The sequence below is a fragment of the Fusarium proliferatum genome (assembly GCF_900067095.1).
Source record: "Fusarium proliferatum ET1 genome assembly, contig: FPRO_scaffold004, whole genome shotgun sequence".
Classification (NCBI taxonomy): Eukaryota; Fungi; Ascomycota; class Sordariomycetes; order Hypocreales; family Nectriaceae; genus Fusarium; species Fusarium proliferatum.
Window position 1 is genome coordinate 3,565,669 of NW_022194793.1, and position 21,155 is coordinate 3,586,823.

A 21,155-nucleotide genomic window follows, 5' to 3' on the forward strand; every position below is an offset into this window, starting at 1 on the left:
GACCACTTCACTACAGCTTTCTTAAATCGTTGGCAGTTGCTCCTTGCCTCTAAAGCTATAATGCTTTACAAGCACAGATCGACCCAGGAGGGGATGGCTGACATTTGTCAAAAAGATGGCAATACGAGGTCACTTGGTGAGGGGTTGATTTGAGTGGTTTCAGGATATATATGAAGGCTTCAGTATTCTGAAAGAATTAGAATTATTTTTTGAAGCGGCATATCAACTTTCAAGGATCGGACGGTGGCGACGAGGTACAGTCAGTCACGCTCTTGAAGGACAATGAGAGTCAGCTGTTTGAATCATTTACTCTTCAATTTACTATCAGTATATTTGAACATTTTCTTTCTATCTTAACTCGACATACAGGCCAATGCCCGCCATCTAGCTAGAATAAGGCTTTCCCTTCTTGAGAGTCTCAAGAACAGCAACACTAAGGTTGGGAAGCTTGAAGTTGAAAGCGCCCTTTCCATCAGCCTTGAGAACAGTCTTCTTAGTATCAACAACATTGTTGCCCTTGTGGGGATCATTGAAAGCAAAAGGATCCTTCTCCTTGTTGGTCAGAAGAGTAAGCTCAGCCTGAGCACCGGGCTTGACACCCTTGAAGGACAGAGAGACGGGAACGTCGGCGCCCTTGGTGGTGTTGTACGCAGCACCCTTCCAGATAAGAGTTCCCTTGTCCTCGTTCTTACCAGCGACGTAGTAGAGAGGATCGAAGTTGGAGGTGGCGGGGAGAGTATGGGTCATGGGGTGTCCGGCAAAGAGGGACCAGACGTACCAGCTGGTAGAGCGGGTGGTCATGGCGGAATCGGCGGCGAATTGGATCATGGTAATGGCCCACTGCCAGCGGTTCTCGTTCTTGAGAATAGGAGCGTAGAAAGTTCCGGGGATGCGATCCGCGTTGCGCTCATAACCGCAGAGAGCGACGGCCTCACCGACACCAGAGATCCACCAGGGGTAAGGCATAAGGTTGCCGCTCCAGCCAGTGCCTCCGTTGGGGTGGGTAGAAGCAACCTCACCAATGATGTGGCCGTACTTGTTGTTATCAAACAGGTTGAACTCCTCAACAAGAACATCAGGCTCACGGTAAGGATGGTAGTCACCAATTCCAGGAGCAGGAATGTCGAAACCAGCATCCGTCTTACCAACGGGGTCGATAGAAGCGCCGGAGGAGATGACGGTGAGGTCAGGGTGAGCCTTCTTGATAGCGTCGAGGAACATGGGGAAGCGGTACTCCTTATAAGAGTTCCAGCCGGTGGGATAACCAGCGAGCCAATCCTCGTTTCCAACTTCAACGTAAGAGAGTCTGAAAGGCTTGGGGTGGCCAAGCTCAGCACGCTTCTTGCCCCACTTGGAAGTAACGGGACCTCTGATGAATTCGATCTCGTCAAGGGCGTCGTCGATGAGAGGCTGGAGTTGGTCTTTGGGGGTGACGGAGCCGTCGAGCGATAGGCCAGCGTAGACACCGACAACTAAAATCTGTTAGCATGAGCCTAACCGTCACAAAGCACTATTCAACTTACTTATTTCAAGGTTCATATCCTCGGCCCACTGAAGGTACTCCAAGATTCCGAGACCGTGGGTCTGTTGGTAGTTCCAGACACCCTCGAAACCAGGTCGGTTGCGGAGAGGACCGAGGGTATCCTTCCAGTCCCACCAGGTCTTGTTGGTGTTTCCTTCAAGCATGTTACCACCGGGGAAGCGCAGCAGGCTCTTTTATACATGTCAGCGATTACCCCTTAGACATGAGATGGTGAAACTTACGGGGTGGAGACCTTCGAGAGCTTCAGCAAGATCAACTCGAAGACCGTTCTTGCGGCCCTTGTAAGTAGGGGGGAACAAGCTGATGAGGTTAAAGTCAAGAGCTCCATCAGCGCCCTACAAAGCATCAGTACATGTCACGTCTGTGTTTTGATTGTTACTCACCTTGGGATCATAGGTAATAGCAAAGGTGTTGTTGCTGTTGGGAGCGTTCTTGTTAGGAGTGAGCACAAACTCATGCTCAACCCACTGCTTCTTGTTGGCTTTGGACTTGACCTTGACGCTGCCAAAGACATCGTCGGTGAGGTTAGATCGCAGAGAAGCAGTAAAGTGGCCCTTGTAAGCACCCTTGACCCAGAAGGAGCCAGTGTACTTCTGCTTCTTGACATCCATTCCCCAGTATCCTTCGTTGAGGAAACCAATTTCCTTGGACTTGCTCTTTCCAGGCTTGACGTTCATAGAAACGGGAAGAGCGTCGGAGAGAGGAGTGTCGAGGCGGTTGAGGGAGAGCTTAGCATCGTTGATGGATCTCCAGCCAGACAGAGAAACGGGGTATTTCTTGCTGTACTGGAAAGCTCGGTTACGGATGAGTTCAGCGTAGATGCCACCATCACCAGAGTTGTTAATGTCCTAGCCCCAAATTAGCACCCCAACTATCGCTAGTGGTGAGCCAAGACTAACCTCGTGAAGGAAGCCATATTGGTGACCGCTAGTGGCGTTTCCGCCCTTGCTGTCCACCTTGATGTTGACAGACTCAACAGCCACGAAGCAAGCCGCAGCCGCAAGGATTGAACTGAAGCGAACCATGATGTCAGGTTTCGATTGACCTTGCCGTGCAGATGAGGTGAGCTTCCCAGAAACTGCGACGCTACCAACGGTCTTATATATAGAGTATCCTTCAATTCAGGCACAAACCTGCACAATTCAACCGGCTTAACCAACCCCGTTCCGTTCCTGCAGGAAACAAGCGGTCCAATAATTGACAAGATAAGCTTCTCCGCACTTTGACGATCGTATCATGGTCACTGCCGAGAGAGCCATTTGACACCAGTCAACTTTACCCGAACGCGGGGGGGACGATCGTGAGGAAAACGGTTAAATTCTGGGGGGTTGATCATGACGTTTACTAAAAACTGTCGATCATGGCTTATTTCTTTCGAGTTGGGGTAAAAAGCTCCAATTGAGCAGGGGTCTGAGCGGAAAGAGGGAAATGATTCGTGCGCATGGTAGAGCTTGTGTGGACCTGAGTCGTATTCTGTCGTGATCTTCATGATTGACTCGGTGAAGCTCCCCAAAACAAGCTTAGCTTTTCCGATTGCCAATTTCTTCCAATTCATCCACGAATTAACGCGATAAATTACAAGGGGCCAAGGCATGTTCACATGATGAGGGACCGGATAAATGTCACTTGGCTATATCATGTCATGTCATAATCATACTAGCATTCTGCTTTCTATCGCTATTTCGTAAAAACATAAACAATTGCTTCTAATTTCTGTTTCAATTAATCTTCACTTTGCTCCAAGTGATCAGCCTTTTCCTTGCTTGCGAGGAATTGCTGGGGAGTGTTGCGAGGTCGAGTCTTTGCGAACTTGACTGTTGAGAACACAGAGGGTGATTCCTTGAAGATGAGCTCAATCTCTTCGAGGTTGCGACCCATAGTTTCAGGGAAGAACAGGAAGACCGAGATGGGAACGCATGCGGCGATGACGGCGTACACGATGTAGTACTGCCAGCCGATACTCTCGAGAGCGACGGGGGTGACCATGACGACAATGAAGTTCCTACTGATGTTAATATCTGCGGTGCCAGGAATGAGGAGGGACAACATACCAGAGCCAGTGGTTACCGGTCGAGATGGACGACATGGCCATTCGGAGGCGGATGGGGGCAACCTCAGTACAATACAAGAAGTTGGCGCCCAAGAAACCGATGGGAACAAAAGTGTTGTAAAGGTAAATGAAGCAACCGGCAGCAATCATGGCAGGCTTGTTCTCGCTGCCAAAAGAGGTGGTGATGGCGAGGGCGATCATGCAGGCCGACATGCCAGCACCACTGATCATGAAGACGGCACGACGACCGAAGCGATCGATGGTGAAGAAGGCGATGAAAGAAGCGAGAAACTTCCAAGTGAGAGCTCCTCCTGTGAGAATCTTGGCTGTCTCTGCGCTCATACCCAGGTTCTTCTGGAAGAGAACGTTGGCGTAGACGCTGACCAGGTTGGAACCACTCATCTGCTGATAGAACTGAAGAAGGATGCAGAGGATGAAGCGGTACAGGAGCTTATCCTCACCCATCTTGAGCATATCGCCCAGACGAGCAGCGTTATCGGAGGTCTCTTCGAGGGAGTGCTCAATGCCAGCAACTTCAGCAAGAACCTCTGTGGAGTCGATGGGAAGACCCCGGAGGGCAGCGACGGCGTGACGGGCCTCCTCAGATCGGTTCTTGAGGACGAGCCATCGGGGACTCTCGGGGAAGAAGTAAATGCTAGCCATGAGGATGAGGGAGAAGGCAATGGCGATGGCGATCGGGGGTCTCCAGGTAACAGGACCATGGTGAAACTCGAAGAAACCAAGGTTGATCCATGACTCAAGGACGTAACCAAGACAGATGAACAGACCCGTCAAGACAACCTGACGACCACGGTTCACAGCCGCCGACGTCTCACTCTGCCAAACCGGCACAATGGAACTCAACTGCCCAATACCCAAGCCAATGATAACTCGCCCAACAATGAACTGCGCGAGTCCAAAAGACGACGCCTCAAGGATCTCTCCAATCAAGGAGCAAATCGACGCAGCAAAGATGACATTCCTACGTCCAAACTTATCACCCGTGTACGAGCAACTCAACGAACCGATCAGCGCACCGATGACAAAGGTCGCGACGACGAAGCCCTGGAGGGTAGATTTGGAGCTCTTGTCGGCGCCGGTGGAGTTGACGGTGTCGATCTCGGGGAAGGTCTTGACCCAATCTTCTTCGGAGAGGAGACCGCCGATGCCAGCTTGGTTGTAGCCGAAGAGGACGAAGGAGGGAGCGACGATGGCGGCGATTTGGAGGATGGCCAGCGACTTGCCGCTGACGCCCATGTATGTTGGCACGCTCATCTTGTCTTAGGGATTTGGAGAACAAGTTGGGGAATGGGCCTGGGTTGGAGATTGGAATTGGAGGTTCATCGCTAGGTTTTATACCAATCTCATGCTTGAGACTAGAGACTCCAGATTTCTGCGGAGCCCCATGGAGAAGCAGGAAAAAACCCCTCGTATGTGGGGATAAGATTTAGCTGATCCAAGCTCGACTGCAACAGTGAGAAGAATATGGCGAGATTGCTTTTTCTCGCCATGCCATTTTTTCTCACGGTGAGGTTTTGGGGTCACGGATAATACGGCACGGTCTCTTTTCGGAGGTGCCATGTCGACAGTGGATATCGGTTCTCGCGAAATGGATCCCTCTGCTCCGCAGTCGTCATAGCTCGCGAGTCAGAACAGACAAAATCTCGCAGCGATAAGGCTCGGAGTAACTGCAATAGGCATTCCTTATCGCCAAGCTATGAGGCTCATGCACGGCATTGGATGGCTGCGGGTCCGGTAGAGGCGTGCTGCCCCTGGTCGCGAACGGCAAAAACGGCACCTTGGAGATGCTAGTATCTCGCTGCCTACGGGAGATTGCGGAGTCTGGCGGTATCATTTTGCATCGTCTAGAACGTTTTAATCGACGTTGGTTAAGTGTTTAAGCTTCAAATAGTCTTCGGAGTTCAGATTTGGAGCGATGCAGGTCGGGAAGCTTACTCGACAGCAGTCCCGGACTTGGGCGGTTCGAATCGTTCTAGAAAATTTCTAGGGGAGAAGCATTGTCGATCTTCTGTTCCGTGGCGCTCTCGGCCGATCCGTTGTCCGGTATTTGAACGCTTATGTAAGATCAATAATGACGTCTTTTAATCGAGGGATTTGAATCAGTAAACTATCTGATCTAGCACGTTAAATGAAGTAAAGAGTATGTAATAGAGGGTATGTAAAACTGACGAGAGAGATATCGGCGAACTTGATATCTCTGACCAATTACAGTACCATCATTTATAAAATTGTGGAAAAGACCCTTTGTTCATCTTACCTCCACGGGGAATCTCAAACTAAAAGTAAATGCTCCGTTATGGATATTTCCAATCTACCCCATATCACTTGCTCAACAAAAAATCTCTTGATGCTTCGCTGATCCACAATCGTGAGATGTCTCCAGTTAAGATGACTCGAGAACTCTGGGGCCGGCCCGCTCAACGTTACATGTGCTGAACGGCATTACTTTATAAGAACGGCGCCAGATCCGGTTTTGTTCGTGAGATGTGATGAGCTTGGACCTTGGATGTGACCGCAAGATTCGTGTGTTACATATCGGTGCGATAGCCCACATCACGAGGGAGCAGATGTGGTGTTTTTTGCGACCGAGAGTAGCGCCTTTACATAGCCGAGTCGCTGCACTGATAAGAAGCTCGACTTTGCATGAATTGGGGATATTCTTCGGTGGCATTTGCGGATGCGAATAGTACGATAAAGATCGAATTCGGACATAGCATAGTATATCCGCGTGTTGATGAATTGGTCCGATATCATTTGCAAATGGGCTTGTATTTCAGTTGGGATCAGAAAAATATGAACTTGGACTGTAACAGTGAGTGAAGATAGCTTCCAAAGTTCCAAAAAATGCTGGGACAACATGTGAGACGGTAAAATGCGGGGACCAGACACCGTGAGAGGTTACGAATAAGCATAGATCATCTTGGTAAAACCCAGGACAGACCCCTTGAATCATCTCATTTTTCTACATTGCAAGATCAGATTAAATGAGATGAGCTGGAAAATGTCATCTTCTAGCACCTCCTACCCTGAAGTAGATCGGATCCGCTCCTATCGTTATCGATTAGAGTACTTTCTTCCCTTATCTTATCTTATCTCGCCTATGCTTTGAACGTAGGGTGGCGTCGGAATCCGCGACCCTTTACACCAATTGTCCACCGCCCGGCTCGTCCAAGGGCACCGTGAATATCTGTCGCACAGGTACAGGCTTTCTGGAAACCTGTCAAGATTATCTAAGAAGGAGCCTTCAACTCGAATTTTCCATGTTTCTCCTTTGCCATTATCTTCAATCTTCGCAAGTAAATCCAATAGACCTCAATAAAGGTAAATAATAATTTAGAAAGTTAGAGGAAATACATAGATTGGCCATAACGGCATGATATAAAAGCAATTCAAGGGATTGGTGGCTGTCAAGCTGATATATAGCCAGGAAGTTGACAGTGCCCCCGGGCAGCGAAGCTCCGGTCCCCGCGGACCCTCCTTGTCCCACAAGATCTCAGCTGAACTGCCTATGCTTCTTTGGACTTAAGCAATCCATCCCAACCACCAGTTGGATTGAAACATTTTGCCTTCATAACTCTTAGCTCTCGGTGTACCGAGGTGCCGAGGCATCTATTTTTAAGTTTGCGGGGTAGCATTAGAAGCTTTGAAGATTTACCCATCTCGATCGATCGATGAGGATCAATTAAAGTCAATCACGCTCCGATCCTGGATTTATGAAACTTGATCCTCTATCGATTTGTTCACATCCACGCGCCTATCATAATGCCTTCTATATCAGCCTCCATAGTCACGGTTCTCATACAATGGTTCCGCGCAAACAAGGCCATCCAGGAGGATGAAGAGGCGATGCGCCAGTACATTCACGACACCTACGTCCGGCCACAAGACCACCGTCCTCCCAGCAGTCTCGGCTCGAACGTCACCATTGATCGCGTCGATGTACAAGAATGGCCCTTATACAAGATATCCACCACGAACGCTCAGAATAAGAGCCAACAGCGAAAGGCCCTTCTTTACATCCACGGCGGATCGTTCTTTAAGGAAATCTATCCCCAGCATTGGCAACTCGCCGCGCAGATTGCTACTGAGACGGATCTGGATGTCTTGGTACCGATTTATCCGCTGGTCCCGAGACCGGTAGCTACAGCGCAGAAGCTCGCCGATGGGTTTGTCGATATTTGTCGTTTGTCGAAGCAGCCCATCGTGAGCATAGCGGGCGATTCAGCGGGCGGTACACTCGCTCTATCAACTATTCTCCATCTCCGAGACACAGCGCCTGACCTCTTTGCAAAGGTGCGCTCGTTGATTCTCATAACACCTTTCCTCGACTGTACGGTCGATCATCCTGAAGCCCTGCGTCTCGATAAGATCGATTTCTGGCTCGGTGTACCGGGTATCCGTATCGCAGGGAAGATGTTTGCAGGAGACTTGCCGATTAAACATCCCCTCGCCAGTCCGCTATACGGTGATATGGATAAACTTCCACCATTGTTGATGTTTGGTGGTCCAAGGGATCTGCTTTGCGCTGATGCGAGACGGTTAAAGTCAAAGTTGCTGGGCAAAGACGTGGATGAGGCTCCGGCGGGGAGTGTTGAGACGGATCGGCTTGTGTATGTTGAGAAGGAGGGGATGATTCATGTCTGGCCTTTACTTCCGCATAGTGAAGGTGCAGAGGGACGAAAGATGATTAGTTCTTTTGTTAATAAGCATTTAGAGCGATAGATATCTTTCCACAGAAAGATTTTAGGAATAGCCAAGTTTTCAGTCGCCAAGCTTCCCACTCAATATGATGAAGTCACGTCCGAAAGTCCTTTGGGCAAAGCCCATAAGCCGCAAGGTTTGTCAGCCGGTTTTCGTAAGCATCTTGCGTCTTGACCAATCAGGCCTTCTCCAATCCCTCAATTTTTAAGCATATCAACCGGGTTCATCCAATCCTACAGGATCGTCGGCGAATAGTTGCAGTGAGCAAGACCCACCTCCCCAAAGGAGCATCCGGAGCTTGAAAACTATAGGGCTTGGGTTATGTCATCGCCTACAAAGCCATGCAGTGACAAGATATGTTGATTTCGGTATAAAGAAGGCAAGAATGTATGTAATGAGATTCACCACTGGAATCATTAATTGCTTCATTAGTTGTTGAGGTATTAACGAAGATGCGCTTCCTTCAACTTGCCCTTGCCTCATTGGCTTCCCTTACGGCAGCGACTTCATCCTTCGATACCTGGGCTCACGGCCGAGTTGCTCTACAAGACGTGAGTATTCACTTCCGCTATGCCGGCTCAGGCCCTCCTCTTCTTCTCGTCCACGGGAATCCCCAGCACAGTCTCACATGGCAATTCATCGGTCCTATTCTCGCCCAGAACTACACTGTCATTGCGCCCGATAACCGAGGCGCTGGTGATTCGAGCGTCCCTCCTGATGGGAACTACACCGCGGCTGCATCGGCAGAAGATCTCAAAGGAGTGTTGGACTTCTTGAACATCACTTCTACATATGTGTTTGCGCATGATAAAGGAGTCGGGATGGCAACCGCACTGGCGATCAAGTATCCAGATCTTGTTAAGAGGCTTGCTCTAGCTGAGTATGTTCTGCCAGGGTTTACCTACGAGCAGTCGTCAAACCCAGCGCCGTTCTGGGATCTGTATCAGAACTGGCAGTTGGCTTTCTTTCAAGTCCCCGATTTAGCAGAGTTTCTCATGTCGGGAAAGGAGAAGCAATTCTTGCAGTGGTATTTCTACCACGGAAGTTACTCTGGCGTCGAGAGCTTTAGCGAAGAGACAATCAACAGATATACGAGCAGTATTTCGAAACCAGGATTTCTAAGAGCAATGCTTGGACCGTTCTCAAGTTCGACTGTTTACCAGGATGGCAACTTCTTCAAGGCTGCCCTAAACGAAAGCCGATTGAGTGTACCGCTGCTTGGTATGGGCGGTGAGGCAAGCCTGGGATTGAAATCGATCCTTAAGCAAACCTTCGAGCCAGTTTCATCTGGTCTGGAAATTGATGTCATCCCGAAAGCAGGGCACTGGGTTGGTGAGTTTTCCTACCGACCCCGCTAATGGACGTAGCTAATTGACGAGCAGCGGATGAGAACCCTCGATGGACTGCCAAGAGGGTAGCCAAGTTCTTTGGTGAAGACGATGATAGCCTGCAAAAAGTTGATTTGGGTTACTTGGATGATTTGGTTACACTGGACGTCGGGTTTTATGGTACTAGGAGGAACTTTGCATTGGGCACTCAATAAGCGATCAGGGACGTTTGGACAGTCATTGAAAAGGTTGGCACAGGCATGGCTCCAAGGGCTCATGAGTAACCCCACAAAGATTCCGTACATTCAAATAAGACCTATTTTTGAATAAGGGGTTTGTTTCACAGGATCGCAGTCGGCATAAATACGTCGTATGTAAATACTCTCAAAATAGATACAAGAATGTTGCACCGGGCAACTCCTACACTCAATCTCATATATACTCCATCATCGTAAGCCCAAAGCTTACTTCTTGACAGTGCACCCAATGCGCTTAGAGTCAATAGCAATGTCGTCAAACCAGAAAGTGTTGACAGCACCGCTATAAGACTCCCAGCCAAAGTAAACACCCTGAACCTTGGGCTTGGGCTTGCTCCTGGCCCAGCCGTTGGCATAAGAGCTGGGAGCCTCGGGTTTGTAGACAAGACCCAGCACGGGGTTGTCGTTGAGCCAAGTGGCGATGGTACCATCGGGGGAGAGGTGGTACTCGAGGCACTGCCAGGTGTTGGCGGGGATGCTCTTGGAGGCAGCGATGCCATCGGGGGATAGATCGGGAAGAGTGGCGTCGTCGGACTCGTGGTTGTACATCATGATCTTGCTCTGGCCGCCGATGCGGAGATGCTTGCCCTTGCCCTGCGCAGCGTCAGGCATAGTGATGAAAGTGACGTGCGAGTCATCAAAAGCCTTGGCAGTCTTCCTATGATTGGAACAGTGATCAGTAGCTATTCTCTTGGCGTGTTCAGCTTTAACTTACATCCAAGTTCGGACATAGACATGGCCCTCGGGAACAGCATCAGTTCCAAAGAACTTGTGTCCGCAGAAACCATTGGGTCCACCAGTGACCTTGATAGAGTTCTTTCCACTGTGCGCAGTAGTCTTGTCCAGCTCAACGCTACCGCCCTGATCGCAATCAGGCGCATAAGTCGGCCAAGCGACCTTATCCCAGCCACTCTCGAAGTCCTCAGCGACCTGGCCGAGGGCGAGGGGCAGCACAGAGAGTGCAGCAAGGGCAATTTGACGAAGCATGATGAAAATATACGAGAAATGAAATATAGACTGAAAGAAGTGAAGTGAAGTGAGGATGAGAAGCCAAGATGCCAAGAATGAAGGGACGATGCGAGATCTATATATGAGCTGAAAGCGAGAGACGATATTAGGGACTGAAGCCTGAAACAGGGCGGTTCTCTGCTTGTGGTTGTCATTGGTCGTGCAGGGGTGTTGCGGTTAGTTCGGAATCGAAAGCCCGCAATTTCCTTGTCGGGCCATGAGGTGAAACCTGAGACGAGCATGACGGGAATTCTTCCGTGGAAGGGGTGTGAAACAATCTATTTATCCGTCTTTTGACTGGATGTATTTTCTGGTTCTTGAGGGGTCAATTGGTGTTATACATATTTAATCATATTCCTTCATGCATTTTTCGGATCAAGATGACCGTCTATCCGATGATATGTAGTATAGGAAGTGGGTTGGCGTAGCATGTAGAACATCACTACCAAGATTGGATTAAGTAGTTGACTAAAGAGATTCGGATGAAGCCGCGAGATACTCAAAATGGAAAAGGAAGTTTTCTGTTCGGAAGTTGTCTTGCTCCATTTACTATAGACATCTGACGCCTAAATACAAACCTGACTGTAGGAATTTCCACCAGGTAAGAGCTTGCCTACATAGACCAGAAAACTATCTAACTCGTGTTCGTTACTCTTGCGCCAGGGCTAGTGCTTCTTCCAGCCACTTACCTCATCGACTTACCTTCACACACAGAAGAACGCCAACGCCTTGAGCATGTGCCTTTCCGGCACCATAGATCCGGACAACCACTCTGAGAGGGTTAGGTAGCATGACCTCAGTTGATGTCATCACAGGAGCCAGTGCTCGACAGCAGTGGCGTGCGCAGCTCCGGGACGAGGTCTCACCTTTGGACCGCCTCTACCTGTTTAAACCATTGGTATCGTAGACATGACGGCGTTTATTCTTTTTCTTGCCATTGCACCGGTAGTCAACTGTGCAATGCACTTTTGGATCGCTCTTGCTGGTGTGCCATCCATTCACGACCTTTGCTGTGACAGCATCAGCAGGAGCTTGCGCCACGCTGTAGTTGACTATGATCAGTCGCATTGTATCACCATCTGCTTGTGCTTGGCCATTATACATGTTTTCCGGAATAAATGTGACATTGGCGTTGTCCATGTTTGCAAGGACGGTTGCAATGTTGTTAAGTTCGGGTTGAAAATGTAACAGAGGGTGTCAATCTATTCGAAAAAGAGAGATGGTATAGATATTCAATGAGAGTTTGGTATTACTACGGCTGAAGTTGATGGCCTGGAAATTGGAAATTTATATGTATGGACGGAAGGAAATGTGTCTGTTCTCAAGACTCTGTTCATGTCAGCTAATCCGTCATCCATTTTATGTATGGACCATATCTTATGTTCGATCGAACTCCGATATGCGTGGCCTTGGGTCCAATAAGTACATCCCGAACAAACCTCATGTTGCAGACCAACTACGAACAGACTATGCGAATCGAACGAGCGGTTGATTCAATTTGACCAGTGTACAAAACTTTCTCCTTGTTGGAAGGTGAGAAATCCTGGCAAGGTCGTCCGTGCTATGGCATATTGTCCAATTTTGCTGTTCTGTTACAAAACGAATGTTAAGGTCAGGTCATGGACAAAGGAAAACAGCCATCACACGCAGACGACCAAAACTTCTTTGATTCAAAGCAAATGGTGACTGCATACCGTGCCACCCCAGGCCAGAACAAAGAATGTTTGCTACCGGGGCTCAACGTCACATTCCCTCCGAGTCAAGACGCTAAACTTGATTGACCTCGGTGCACATGACTGGTTTTCTTTGTCACTCGGCATGGGTAAAATCTCCATTTCTGGCATAGTGGTTCAATCAATGAGAGTTTGGTATTACTACGGCTGAGGTTGATGGCCTGGAGACTAGTGTAACTTACTGACAAATTTAGCAACCGAGGACAAAGACTTGATCATGGCTATGTTCGTCGCACAGATCTGGACTATATCCCAATTAGGTCAATCCATTCACAATAGTGAACTCGGGTTAGACGCTGGACTCCTCAAAGTGAAAACCAATAGATCTGTTTTGCCATTACTTTCCTCTATAGTTACTTACCAAAAGCACCCGAGCATTAAAACGCCAAATCCTGACTCAAAATTGTAGCCCAAATCCTGCTCATACATAGTCAGATCCTCTATCAAATCCAATTGAGAAGAACCTTTCGAGATAAAGTCGTATGCTTGACCTCTTACTTCCATCATTGAAAGCACCCACTCTGAGCACTTGGCTGATTGGTTTGCACATGGGGTCGGTGGACATGATCACGAGTCCTGTTGATATTTTCGTCGTAGTAGTCCACAGTACAGTGTTCCTTTTTGTCCTTTTTACTTGTGTGCCAGCCATTCACGACTATCGCCAAAACAGTTCCGACAGGAGCTTTTGCTACCGTCAGCCTGGCTATTTCGGCGCGTTTGGCTAAACCATCCGGCTGTGCCATGTACATCTCCCATGGTTCAAACGTGACACAGTTCACGTTCATCTTGTCAAGACAGCGGTGGTTTTCTGAGTTGGTCGAAGGTATGTCAGATAGGATGCTGAATTTGGCACAGAAGAGAGATTCAATGTGGAGTTGGGACTTCAGGTACAGAGCAGTTGAGGTAGAGAGCGGTTGGATTCAACAGGCTCAAGTCAAGGTTTATAGGTATTGAGACGAAAAAAGAAAAAGCCTCTGCTGTTTACTTGTTCTTCATGAGCTGGTCCTGTTCATTGTTCGTAGCCATGTTATTCGGAGAACATATCCTATGTACATGACTGAACTACGAACAAGACATCCATTGATCATTTTCAACAGGCACTTGAGCCGCTGTACACAGTATAGGCTCTGTTGGAAACCGCGTCGTTCTGCCATAGTAGGTATCAAGGACATGAGTAAACAAAGAACAGCTGCGATTACGAGCCGTTCAGACTCAAGACCGCTCCTTTGAACCCAGGGCGGATTTTGGCTGCCACATCTTGGCGCCACAAGGCCAAGACAAAGAGTGTTTGGTTTCGAGGCGTATTGTCACGGCGCGGATCATGTCCTGAGATCTCATCCAGCATGGTAGCTAGTAAAACAATGAACTGACCTCGGCGATTCCGATTCAGTTAACCTGACCTTGCCTCGCAGCGTCAGTCGGGTTCTCATTGTCCCCAGAACGAGCCTGTGGCTGAGACATAAGGCCCCAGACTAGTTGACCGTGATGCAACTCCCCGATTTCGCGACATTAGTTTAGACACTAACATACCGTTGGTGGGGGCGCAAGTGGGTTACATCTCACTTGCAACACGATGAGCACTTGGTTGGGCCATTCCACCAGGATGCGCTCTTCCTCTTTATTCTATTTTGGTGGTGTGAAGCTAATCATTCTACTAGGTTGCTGTTGCCCGGTACAAGACCAACAGTACTCCGACGTTCATTGTCTGTGGTGGTTTTCAGAAATTTATAAACCCTTCACTTGCACTTGTTATGTGTCCAATTTGATCTCTCAGAACACCATCCGAACTCTCACAAGACACGTCAACATGGAAGGATCAAGCGTCTCTCCTCCACCAACCCCAACAGCACCTTTCGAAAAGAGGCTGAAGAACTGTGTATCACCTGGCGAGTATCCTGAGGCTTACCGACCAGGAGGCTATCATCCTGTCAACTTGGGAGATGTCCTCAATGATGGGCAGTACAAGATTATTCGAAAACTTGGAGACGGGTGTTTCTCTATCGTCTGGCTCGCCCATGACTTGATGTAAGTTAACCACCCCGCACAACACTGGGCCGCTTACCTAGACTATTCGTAGGAACTCCCGCTATGTGGCACTGAAGATTTTGGTATCGGACGAGGAAGAGAAATCCCAGGAGTTGCAAATCTCGCACCACCTTGACCAGGTTGCTCCCTTGGAAGCACCCCAGCGGATCACGCAGCTTCTCGCCGAGTTTGAACATAAAGGTCCCAACGGCACACATAAATGCCTGGTTTTTGAGCCCATGGGACCGTCCGTCAATCAAATGCTTCTGGAACTTGCCGACAGGGAGGAAAAGTTTCCGAGTGAGATGAAGTATCCGGCCCAAATGGCAAAGCACATTCTCAGGGATGCTTTAAAAGGGTTGGCATTTCTTCACAAGAACGGTATTTCCCAGGCCGACTTTCAGCCCGGAAACATTCTATTCTCGCTCAATAATATCGATCTCTGCGATGAGGCAACCTTATGCCAGGTAGAAGAGCCTGACGAGGACTATCGGATTGAGAGGATTGATGGCAAGAAAGACAAATGGGCACCTGAATATCTGTGGACTGCAGAGCCGCTGATTGATCACACGAGGATAGACGAAACCCTCAAAGTCAAACTAGCGGACATGGGTGGCGGTAAGTACATTCTCCCTCCTCAGATAAATCTAGGCTAACAGTTAGTAGCATACTTCCTTAATCACCCCCCCGAGGAGCCGATAGTCCCTTGCGCCCTTCGCGCTCCAGAGCTAGTACTCAAAGGAGAATTCGACAAGGCCCAGGATATCTGGAGCTTCGGGTGTCTTGTTTTTGAATTGATTGCTGGACGACCTCTCTTCTACGTATTTGGCCCAGCCAAAGACGATACCTCCTTACTGAACGACGAATATCTTCTTCAGATCACGGATAGGCTTGGCCCACTCCCCGATGAGCTATATAAGTACTGGAAGACCTCCTCGCGCTACTACACCAAGGATGGAACAAAGTACAACTGCATGATTGGTGGTGTTCCCGAGGGTAGGGAGCCGCTTATGTTGGAACAGTGTTCCATGGAACAAGCCTTCGATAGAGCGGGTCCAGAGATGACAGAGGACAAGGCACAGGAGGTCAAGAAACTCATTCGATGGATTCTTCAGTATGACCCTGCCAAAAGACCCTCGGCCGAAGAAATCCTTCGTCATCCATGGTTTGCAGAGATTCAGGCGTGAAGATGGAGTAAGACTGATGCTGGTAGCAGTTCATGGAAAGTAGAATTGGGAAGGAGAAAGGCAAGACTAGTTTGATTTTAGATTGAAACATTCGCGCAATAGGTAGATTGAATTATTGATTTCTGTTCTGATTTGCCAACTACATGATTGTACTCGTCAACATAGCTCTAAGCCAGCGTGAAGTAACTTGGCCTTCTACTTCTTTGGCTTCTTGAAAGCATTCTTGGTAAGCTTAACAACGAAAGCGCCACGCTCAATAGTGTTGATAAAAATGTATCCCGACTTGAAGTAAGCGTAAGAAGACCAAGTTCCAACAAAAGCAACACTACCGCCGCCGGGAAGAGCATCATCCTCGGGGTAGATGTCGAACCAAGCGGCTTCGTAAACTCCAGCACCGGTGGGATCTTGAGGAATGGAGCGGCCATCGAGGACACGGAGACCAGCGCCGTAGTGGGACTGGTAGATATAGTTGTTGATGACGTACTGGTTGTGATCGATGGACTTGGTAGGGTGCTTGAAGACACCGGTCTGCTTGGGGTTCTCAAGATCACGAATGTCCCAGATGAAAGTTACGGGGTAACCGTCAGAACCGGGGCCCTTACCATCACGCTCATCGAGTTCGTCGTCCAAGACGAGGAATTCTTGGTTTTGAGTGTCGAGAACCCAACCTTGATGAGTGTAAGAAGCACCCTCGTAAGAGATCTTGGAGATGATGTTGGTTACATTAGCCTTGTCGGTGACATCGTAGATGGTCAGAGTATCCTCGTTATATCCGTAGCAGATATCACGGCCCTGGTAGCGCTTATCAGGACCACGGTAGACAAGACACTGCGCATCGTGAACATAGCCATCACCCTTGGCGCATCCAAGAGACTCTGGGTTAGAAGGATCAGTAAGATCGAAGAAGTTGAGTCCAGAGAGACAGTTGGGGTCAGTGCGCGGCTGAGCACCAACAGCAACACCGTACTTCAACTCCTCATTGACAACAACATTGTGAGCACGACCAACAGGCAGCAGAGCAGAAAAGTGGCTGGTGAGATCCTTCTTTGCGTCAAAGACAACAGGGCTTTTGGGGTTGATCTTGAGCAGCTTCTTCATGTCGAAGATCTGAATACCATGGCCAACGGCTTCGGATCCAATGATGACGTAGTTCTTGTACGTGCGGATCTCGCGCCACTGGGACGGGACAGAATACTCGGGCAGACGACCAAGGTAGACGAGCTGTCCCTTCTTGGTGATCTCTGCGAAAGCAGTGCCGTCGTACTGACCGATAGCGACAAACTCACGTCCGTTATCGGAAGTCCATCCCCAAGAAGACGAGCCTCGACCGCCGGTGCTACCAAGCGCAGCGTGACTCAAGAACGAGTAAAGATCAGCCTAGAGACTCGTTAGCCAGTGTTACTAGTTGTTATACAAGGGGTGATACTGACGTTGTGGCAGGCAAAGGTGTTGTTGGCATCACCCTTGATAGCCTCTGCGTAACCGTCGACACACTTTGTGTACCCAAGCTTAGGATACTGCTCGCTGGCGAAAGCACCAGCGGCCTCTTGCTTCGCCCAGACAGCCTGCTTGCTGGCCATGAGCTTGTTGTGCACCTCGCCCGAGTCGTATAGCCTAGCGGCCTTCTCCTCGTTGACCTTGATCTCCTTGGCGGCGACATAGGAACTAACAGCGGCGAGGGCGCCGAGGAGGAGAGTGGACTTGACCATCATGAAAGATTGGGGATGATAGTTGGGGTTGGAGTGAGAAGAGGAGCATGTTTGGTGAGGAGAGGTGCCTTTTATGTATGAACTGGCGGCATTTCTATCTGGGAATACAGTGTTGGAATCTTTGTAGATCACGTATACCGGCAATCCTACCATAAGCGATCACAGCCGGAGGGTCAATGCAAATTCGCGCCTAGAGATCCCCCCTTCGCCAATCATCGTCTCTCCAGCGTCGCACCGAAACCATTATCTCAACTTGGCGATAGTGACGGCATTTCTTGTCTACCCGGCAATACCCCAGATCTGGAAGGTGTCTACCGACACCCGCTCTGTTATCAGAACCTATGATCACCTCCACAGGCACCCCATTGCAACCTAAGAAAGCACCACGCACGAACAATGTCTCACAAAAGTTCTAATGCGCCGAACCTCATTGGATACAAGGTATATCTTTCGCAATCCTTGGCGGACAGTGTACCAATCCTAGTTCGGCAGGTAAGTTAAGCTTATTGGGTAGACTTCTTTTCTCGGACATAGAGCCGATGGTTCTTTTTTAATCTTATCGTGAAGTCTAAAAGACGCAATGTGACCCTAGAGCGGACTTGGCGAGGGATGATTGGAGGAATTGTGACGGAGACTATAGTGATAGGGGATTAATGCCGATCATGGATTCAAGCTTGTTTTTTTTTTGCTCCGCGGTTATCTACGCCTAAATCATGGGTTTTGTGACGATTGACTATTTGAAGTGTGTTAGCTTTTGCATTGGATTATAGCATGTGCGCCCTGATAAGCTATACGAGATGATATATGTGGATGTGCCTGAGCCCCGAGACCACGCATACTTGTCGCAGTGTAGGAGCGCAGCATTTTGTGCTTGATGTCTGCCCTATTCGCTCTGCTTCGTTGCTAAATCCAGCCTTAATTCGAGAAAACAATCTTGCCAAGTTATTAATATTACTGTGTGAACTTGGCAGCCTCTATAGTGTTGCCGGCTTCCATAGCGGTGCTGCAATACCCTACACCAATATTAACATCAATTGCCGATTACAGGTCTTGGATTGAAGTCGTCGTCGGCACTTGCAGAAGAGGTGTTTACGAAGGAGGAAACCTGCAATGTGTCTAGTGCAAAAAGGAAGCTATTCCAGACTTTCAAATCAGTTAAGCGGACAAAACGATGGAAATAAAGACGGGAATTTGACACATATAAGAGTGTGATACATAAACCTGCATATCTGTAGCTTTTCTTCGATTGCATCATAGCAATGAGGGACTGAAAAGAAAATGTCCTATAGGCTTGTGTTTTGGCTACAAATCATTCCACTAGCTATCAAAGAAAAAGTCCAAACGTTTGTTACCCTGGTCACTAGTATTGTTGAGGTAATTCGCCTTTTCATGCGCAGTCATGCTGTCCCATTTGCTCCTCTTGGACTTATTGCGGTAAGTGTAATAGCCCTTTGCAAAAGCATACGCAAAGATAGTTCCCACAGTAATTCCAATCAAGTTCTTGTTTCCGCGATGGTAGAGCGGCTTATCATCTTCCCGATAAATGTTGGAGGACGCGATACCCGACAATTGGATAGTGATGTTGTACAAAGCCGCACTGATAGCCCGGGTTCGGACTGAGCCGGACAGTCTGGAGCACCAACCAACTTGAGCTGCATGGACGGAGGGTTGGCCGATGATCAAGAATGCCACAGCGTATTGAGCCCAATGTGACAGATTCTGGACTGAGGTATATTCAACGATGAGCAATGGGAGGACCCAAAGCTGGGTGAGTAGGCCAAACAAGGCGATCTGGTGGAACTTCTCGGTAAGAAAAGTGATCCAGAGCATGTTGATAGCGGCAAAAACTGTAGCAGGAATCGCCAAGAGCGTAGTATTGAAAGTGCTAAAGCCCAGAGCCCGAAGCGATAATGTCAGGTAAGTCTTTGGCGGTGCGGTAGGAATCTCGAACAGTATACCGATAGCATATACAGGCCAGAGGTCATAATCCTTAAGACTCTTCCAAAGCATGCCCAATGTAATCGGTTCGCGGTTATGCATGCCGCTCTTGGACGGATCATCGCGAAGAACACGATTGACAATGATCTTCTCCTCGCGCTCGGTAAAGTAGCCAGCGGGATTCCACCACGTCTTTGTCTGGGTAGGTCCAGGAATAAGGAAGAGGAAACTCAGGACACCAACCACTAAGCTGACCAAAGCTTCCAAGAGGAACAGCCAGCGCCAGCCTTCTCGGCCAGCGACACCGCGCATGTGGAGAATGCCGTATGCCATGAAAGAAGCAACGACACCAGACATGGAGTCTACGAACCAGAAGAGGGCAAGACGGATAGGCATCTCGGTCTTTTTGTAGAAGTATGAGAGGTATAGGATCGAGTCTGGAATGAAACCGCCCATGAACAAGCCTATGAAGAATCGGCATGCAAAGAAACCCGCACGGTTATGCATGAAGAACTGTCCGCCCGACGCTAAACTCCAGAGGATGATCTGGACAGGGATCCAGCGATCAGGGCCAAGACGCTTGCCGATCATCTGCGACGGAATCTCAGCCACGAGGAAACCAATGCGATACATGTTCTGGGCGTTATTAAAGTCGTTGGTATTGAGGCTAAGATCATCGAGTAAATTATCAGCAGCTGCGTTGCCGAGATTACCGCGGTCGATGTTAAGACCAAAGAACATGACGAGGATCCAGATAAAGATCTTCAAGTCTGTCTTGCGACGAACGGCTTGTTCTTCGCGATACGTCCATCGCTCATTGGGGTCGAAGCGATGGAAGTTCTCATACTCCGGTGGTGGTTGGTAGAATTGGGAGAGGTGGGGATCGTCAAAGACGCTGCGCTCGGTGGCGATGGCGTCGAGATCAGCGGGCTTGTTGCGATGGGTGAGGGCTTCCCAGATACCGATGTTTCTGCTGGTATCTTGGGGTTCTACCAGGTCAGTTGCTTCATCTTTGGGAGAGTTGACTTCAAAGGAAGGTGCCTTTGCGTCAATGTCTTGATGGACGAGATGACTCATTCTGGGCAGTGGAGGGCCAAATGTCCCTGAGAATATTTAAGAATCGGGAACTTATAGGAATGAGTTTGATATTGTCGTATTACCAAGTACGACAGTTATGCCTCTTATATGTAAACCATTCTGTTATTCTTCAATTATCCGACTAATCCCAGCGTAAAAGGCCATCTTCAACGTGCTCCTACGTGCAGATGGTGTGACCAGCCGAGGACCCAGTTTCCGAGATAACCATCAATTCAAGCCTACTGCCTCGTGCATCTCGGCACCGATGATCCGAGAGGCCATCACGACATTATGGGGATAAATGGGGACTGACCAGCTACCCCCAACACTCATTACCGTATGCGGGATGCCATCCGGAGCTATGTACCGACCCTGCCACCTACGTGATTGTATATATACAAGTCATGGGGGCTTCATTGGGGGTAAAAGCGGTTAGGCGGGATGACAAGCGACAGGCAGCGATGGTCCATTTTCCAAGTCTTGAGTGAGTAGATGGGCTGATTTGCACAGGATCATGACTGTCGCCGTTGATATGTGAGTCTCTTCCATTTTATGGTGCTACGCGTTCTGTCATTCGT

The 21,155-nt window shown here is 48.9% G+C and overlaps 9 protein-coding genes across 9 annotated transcripts; 3 read left to right on the top strand and 6 right to left on the bottom strand.

The window, feature by feature from the left end:
• Positions 1-384: 384 nt before the first annotated feature.
• On the bottom strand, positions 385-2,568 carry FPRO_05336 (uncharacterized protein; the record flags this gene model as incomplete). The annotated part of the gene is made up of 5 exons (XM_031230943.1): positions 385-1,472; positions 1,524-1,713; positions 1,765-1,878; positions 1,927-2,391; positions 2,443-2,568. The coding sequence occupies 5 exons, from the start codon at positions 2,566-2,568 to the stop codon at positions 385-387; spliced, it is 1,983 nt and encodes a 660-aa protein (XP_031081029.1).
• A 697-nt stretch (positions 2,569-3,265) lies between these two features.
• Positions 3,266-4,868, bottom strand: FPRO_05337 (uncharacterized protein; the record flags this gene model as incomplete). The annotated part of the gene is made up of 2 exons (XM_031230944.1): positions 3,266-3,545; positions 3,595-4,868. 2 exons carry the CDS (start codon positions 4,866-4,868, stop codon positions 3,266-3,268), a joined length of 1,554 nt encoding a protein of 517 aa, XP_031081030.1.
• A 2,508-nt stretch (positions 4,869-7,376) lies between these two features.
• FPRO_05338 (uncharacterized protein) lies at positions 7,377-8,336 on the top strand (the record flags this gene model as incomplete). Its single annotated transcript, XM_031230945.1, has 1 exon — positions 7,377-8,336. One exon carries the CDS (start codon positions 7,377-7,379, stop codon positions 8,334-8,336), a length of 960 nt encoding a protein of 319 aa, XP_031081031.1.
• Positions 8,337-8,767: 431 nt separating this feature from the next.
• On the top strand, positions 8,768-9,858 carry FPRO_05339 (uncharacterized protein; the record flags this gene model as incomplete). Its single annotated transcript, XM_031230946.1, has 2 exons — positions 8,768-9,647; positions 9,698-9,858. The coding sequence occupies 2 exons, from the start codon at positions 8,768-8,770 to the stop codon at positions 9,856-9,858; spliced, it is 1,041 nt and encodes a 346-aa protein (XP_031081032.1).
• A 249-nt stretch (positions 9,859-10,107) lies between these two features.
• FPRO_05340 (uncharacterized protein) lies at positions 10,108-10,887 on the bottom strand (the record flags this gene model as incomplete). The annotated part of the gene is made up of 2 exons (XM_031230947.1): positions 10,108-10,558; positions 10,616-10,887. 2 exons carry the CDS (start codon positions 10,885-10,887, stop codon positions 10,108-10,110), a joined length of 723 nt encoding a protein of 240 aa, XP_031081033.1.
• A 380-nt stretch (positions 10,888-11,267) lies between these two features.
• On the bottom strand, positions 11,268-12,048 carry FPRO_05341 (uncharacterized protein; the record flags this gene model as incomplete). The annotated part of the gene is made up of 4 exons (XM_031230948.1): positions 11,268-11,376; positions 11,487-11,521; positions 11,611-11,680; positions 11,792-12,048. 4 exons carry the CDS (start codon positions 12,046-12,048, stop codon positions 11,268-11,270), a joined length of 471 nt encoding a protein of 156 aa, XP_031081034.1.
• Positions 12,049-14,448: 2,400 nt separating this feature from the next.
• On the top strand, positions 14,449-15,853 carry FPRO_05342 (uncharacterized protein; the record flags this gene model as incomplete). Its single annotated transcript, XM_031230949.1, has 3 exons — positions 14,449-14,666; positions 14,719-15,284; positions 15,333-15,853. 3 exons carry the CDS (start codon positions 14,449-14,451, stop codon positions 15,851-15,853), a joined length of 1,305 nt encoding a protein of 434 aa, XP_031081035.1.
• A 195-nt stretch (positions 15,854-16,048) lies between these two features.
• Positions 16,049-17,562, bottom strand: FPRO_05343 (uncharacterized protein; the record flags this gene model as incomplete). Its single annotated transcript, XM_031230951.1, has 2 exons — positions 16,049-17,230; positions 17,284-17,562. 2 exons carry the CDS (start codon positions 17,560-17,562, stop codon positions 16,049-16,051), a joined length of 1,461 nt encoding a protein of 486 aa, XP_031081036.1.
• A 1,317-nt stretch (positions 17,563-18,879) lies between these two features.
• FPRO_05344 (uncharacterized protein) lies at positions 18,880-20,577 on the bottom strand (the record flags this gene model as incomplete). The annotated part of the gene is made up of 1 exon (XM_031230952.1): positions 18,880-20,577. The coding sequence occupies one exon, from the start codon at positions 20,575-20,577 to the stop codon at positions 18,880-18,882; it is 1,698 nt and encodes a 565-aa protein (XP_031081037.1).
• Positions 20,578-21,155: the final 578 nt, after the last annotated feature.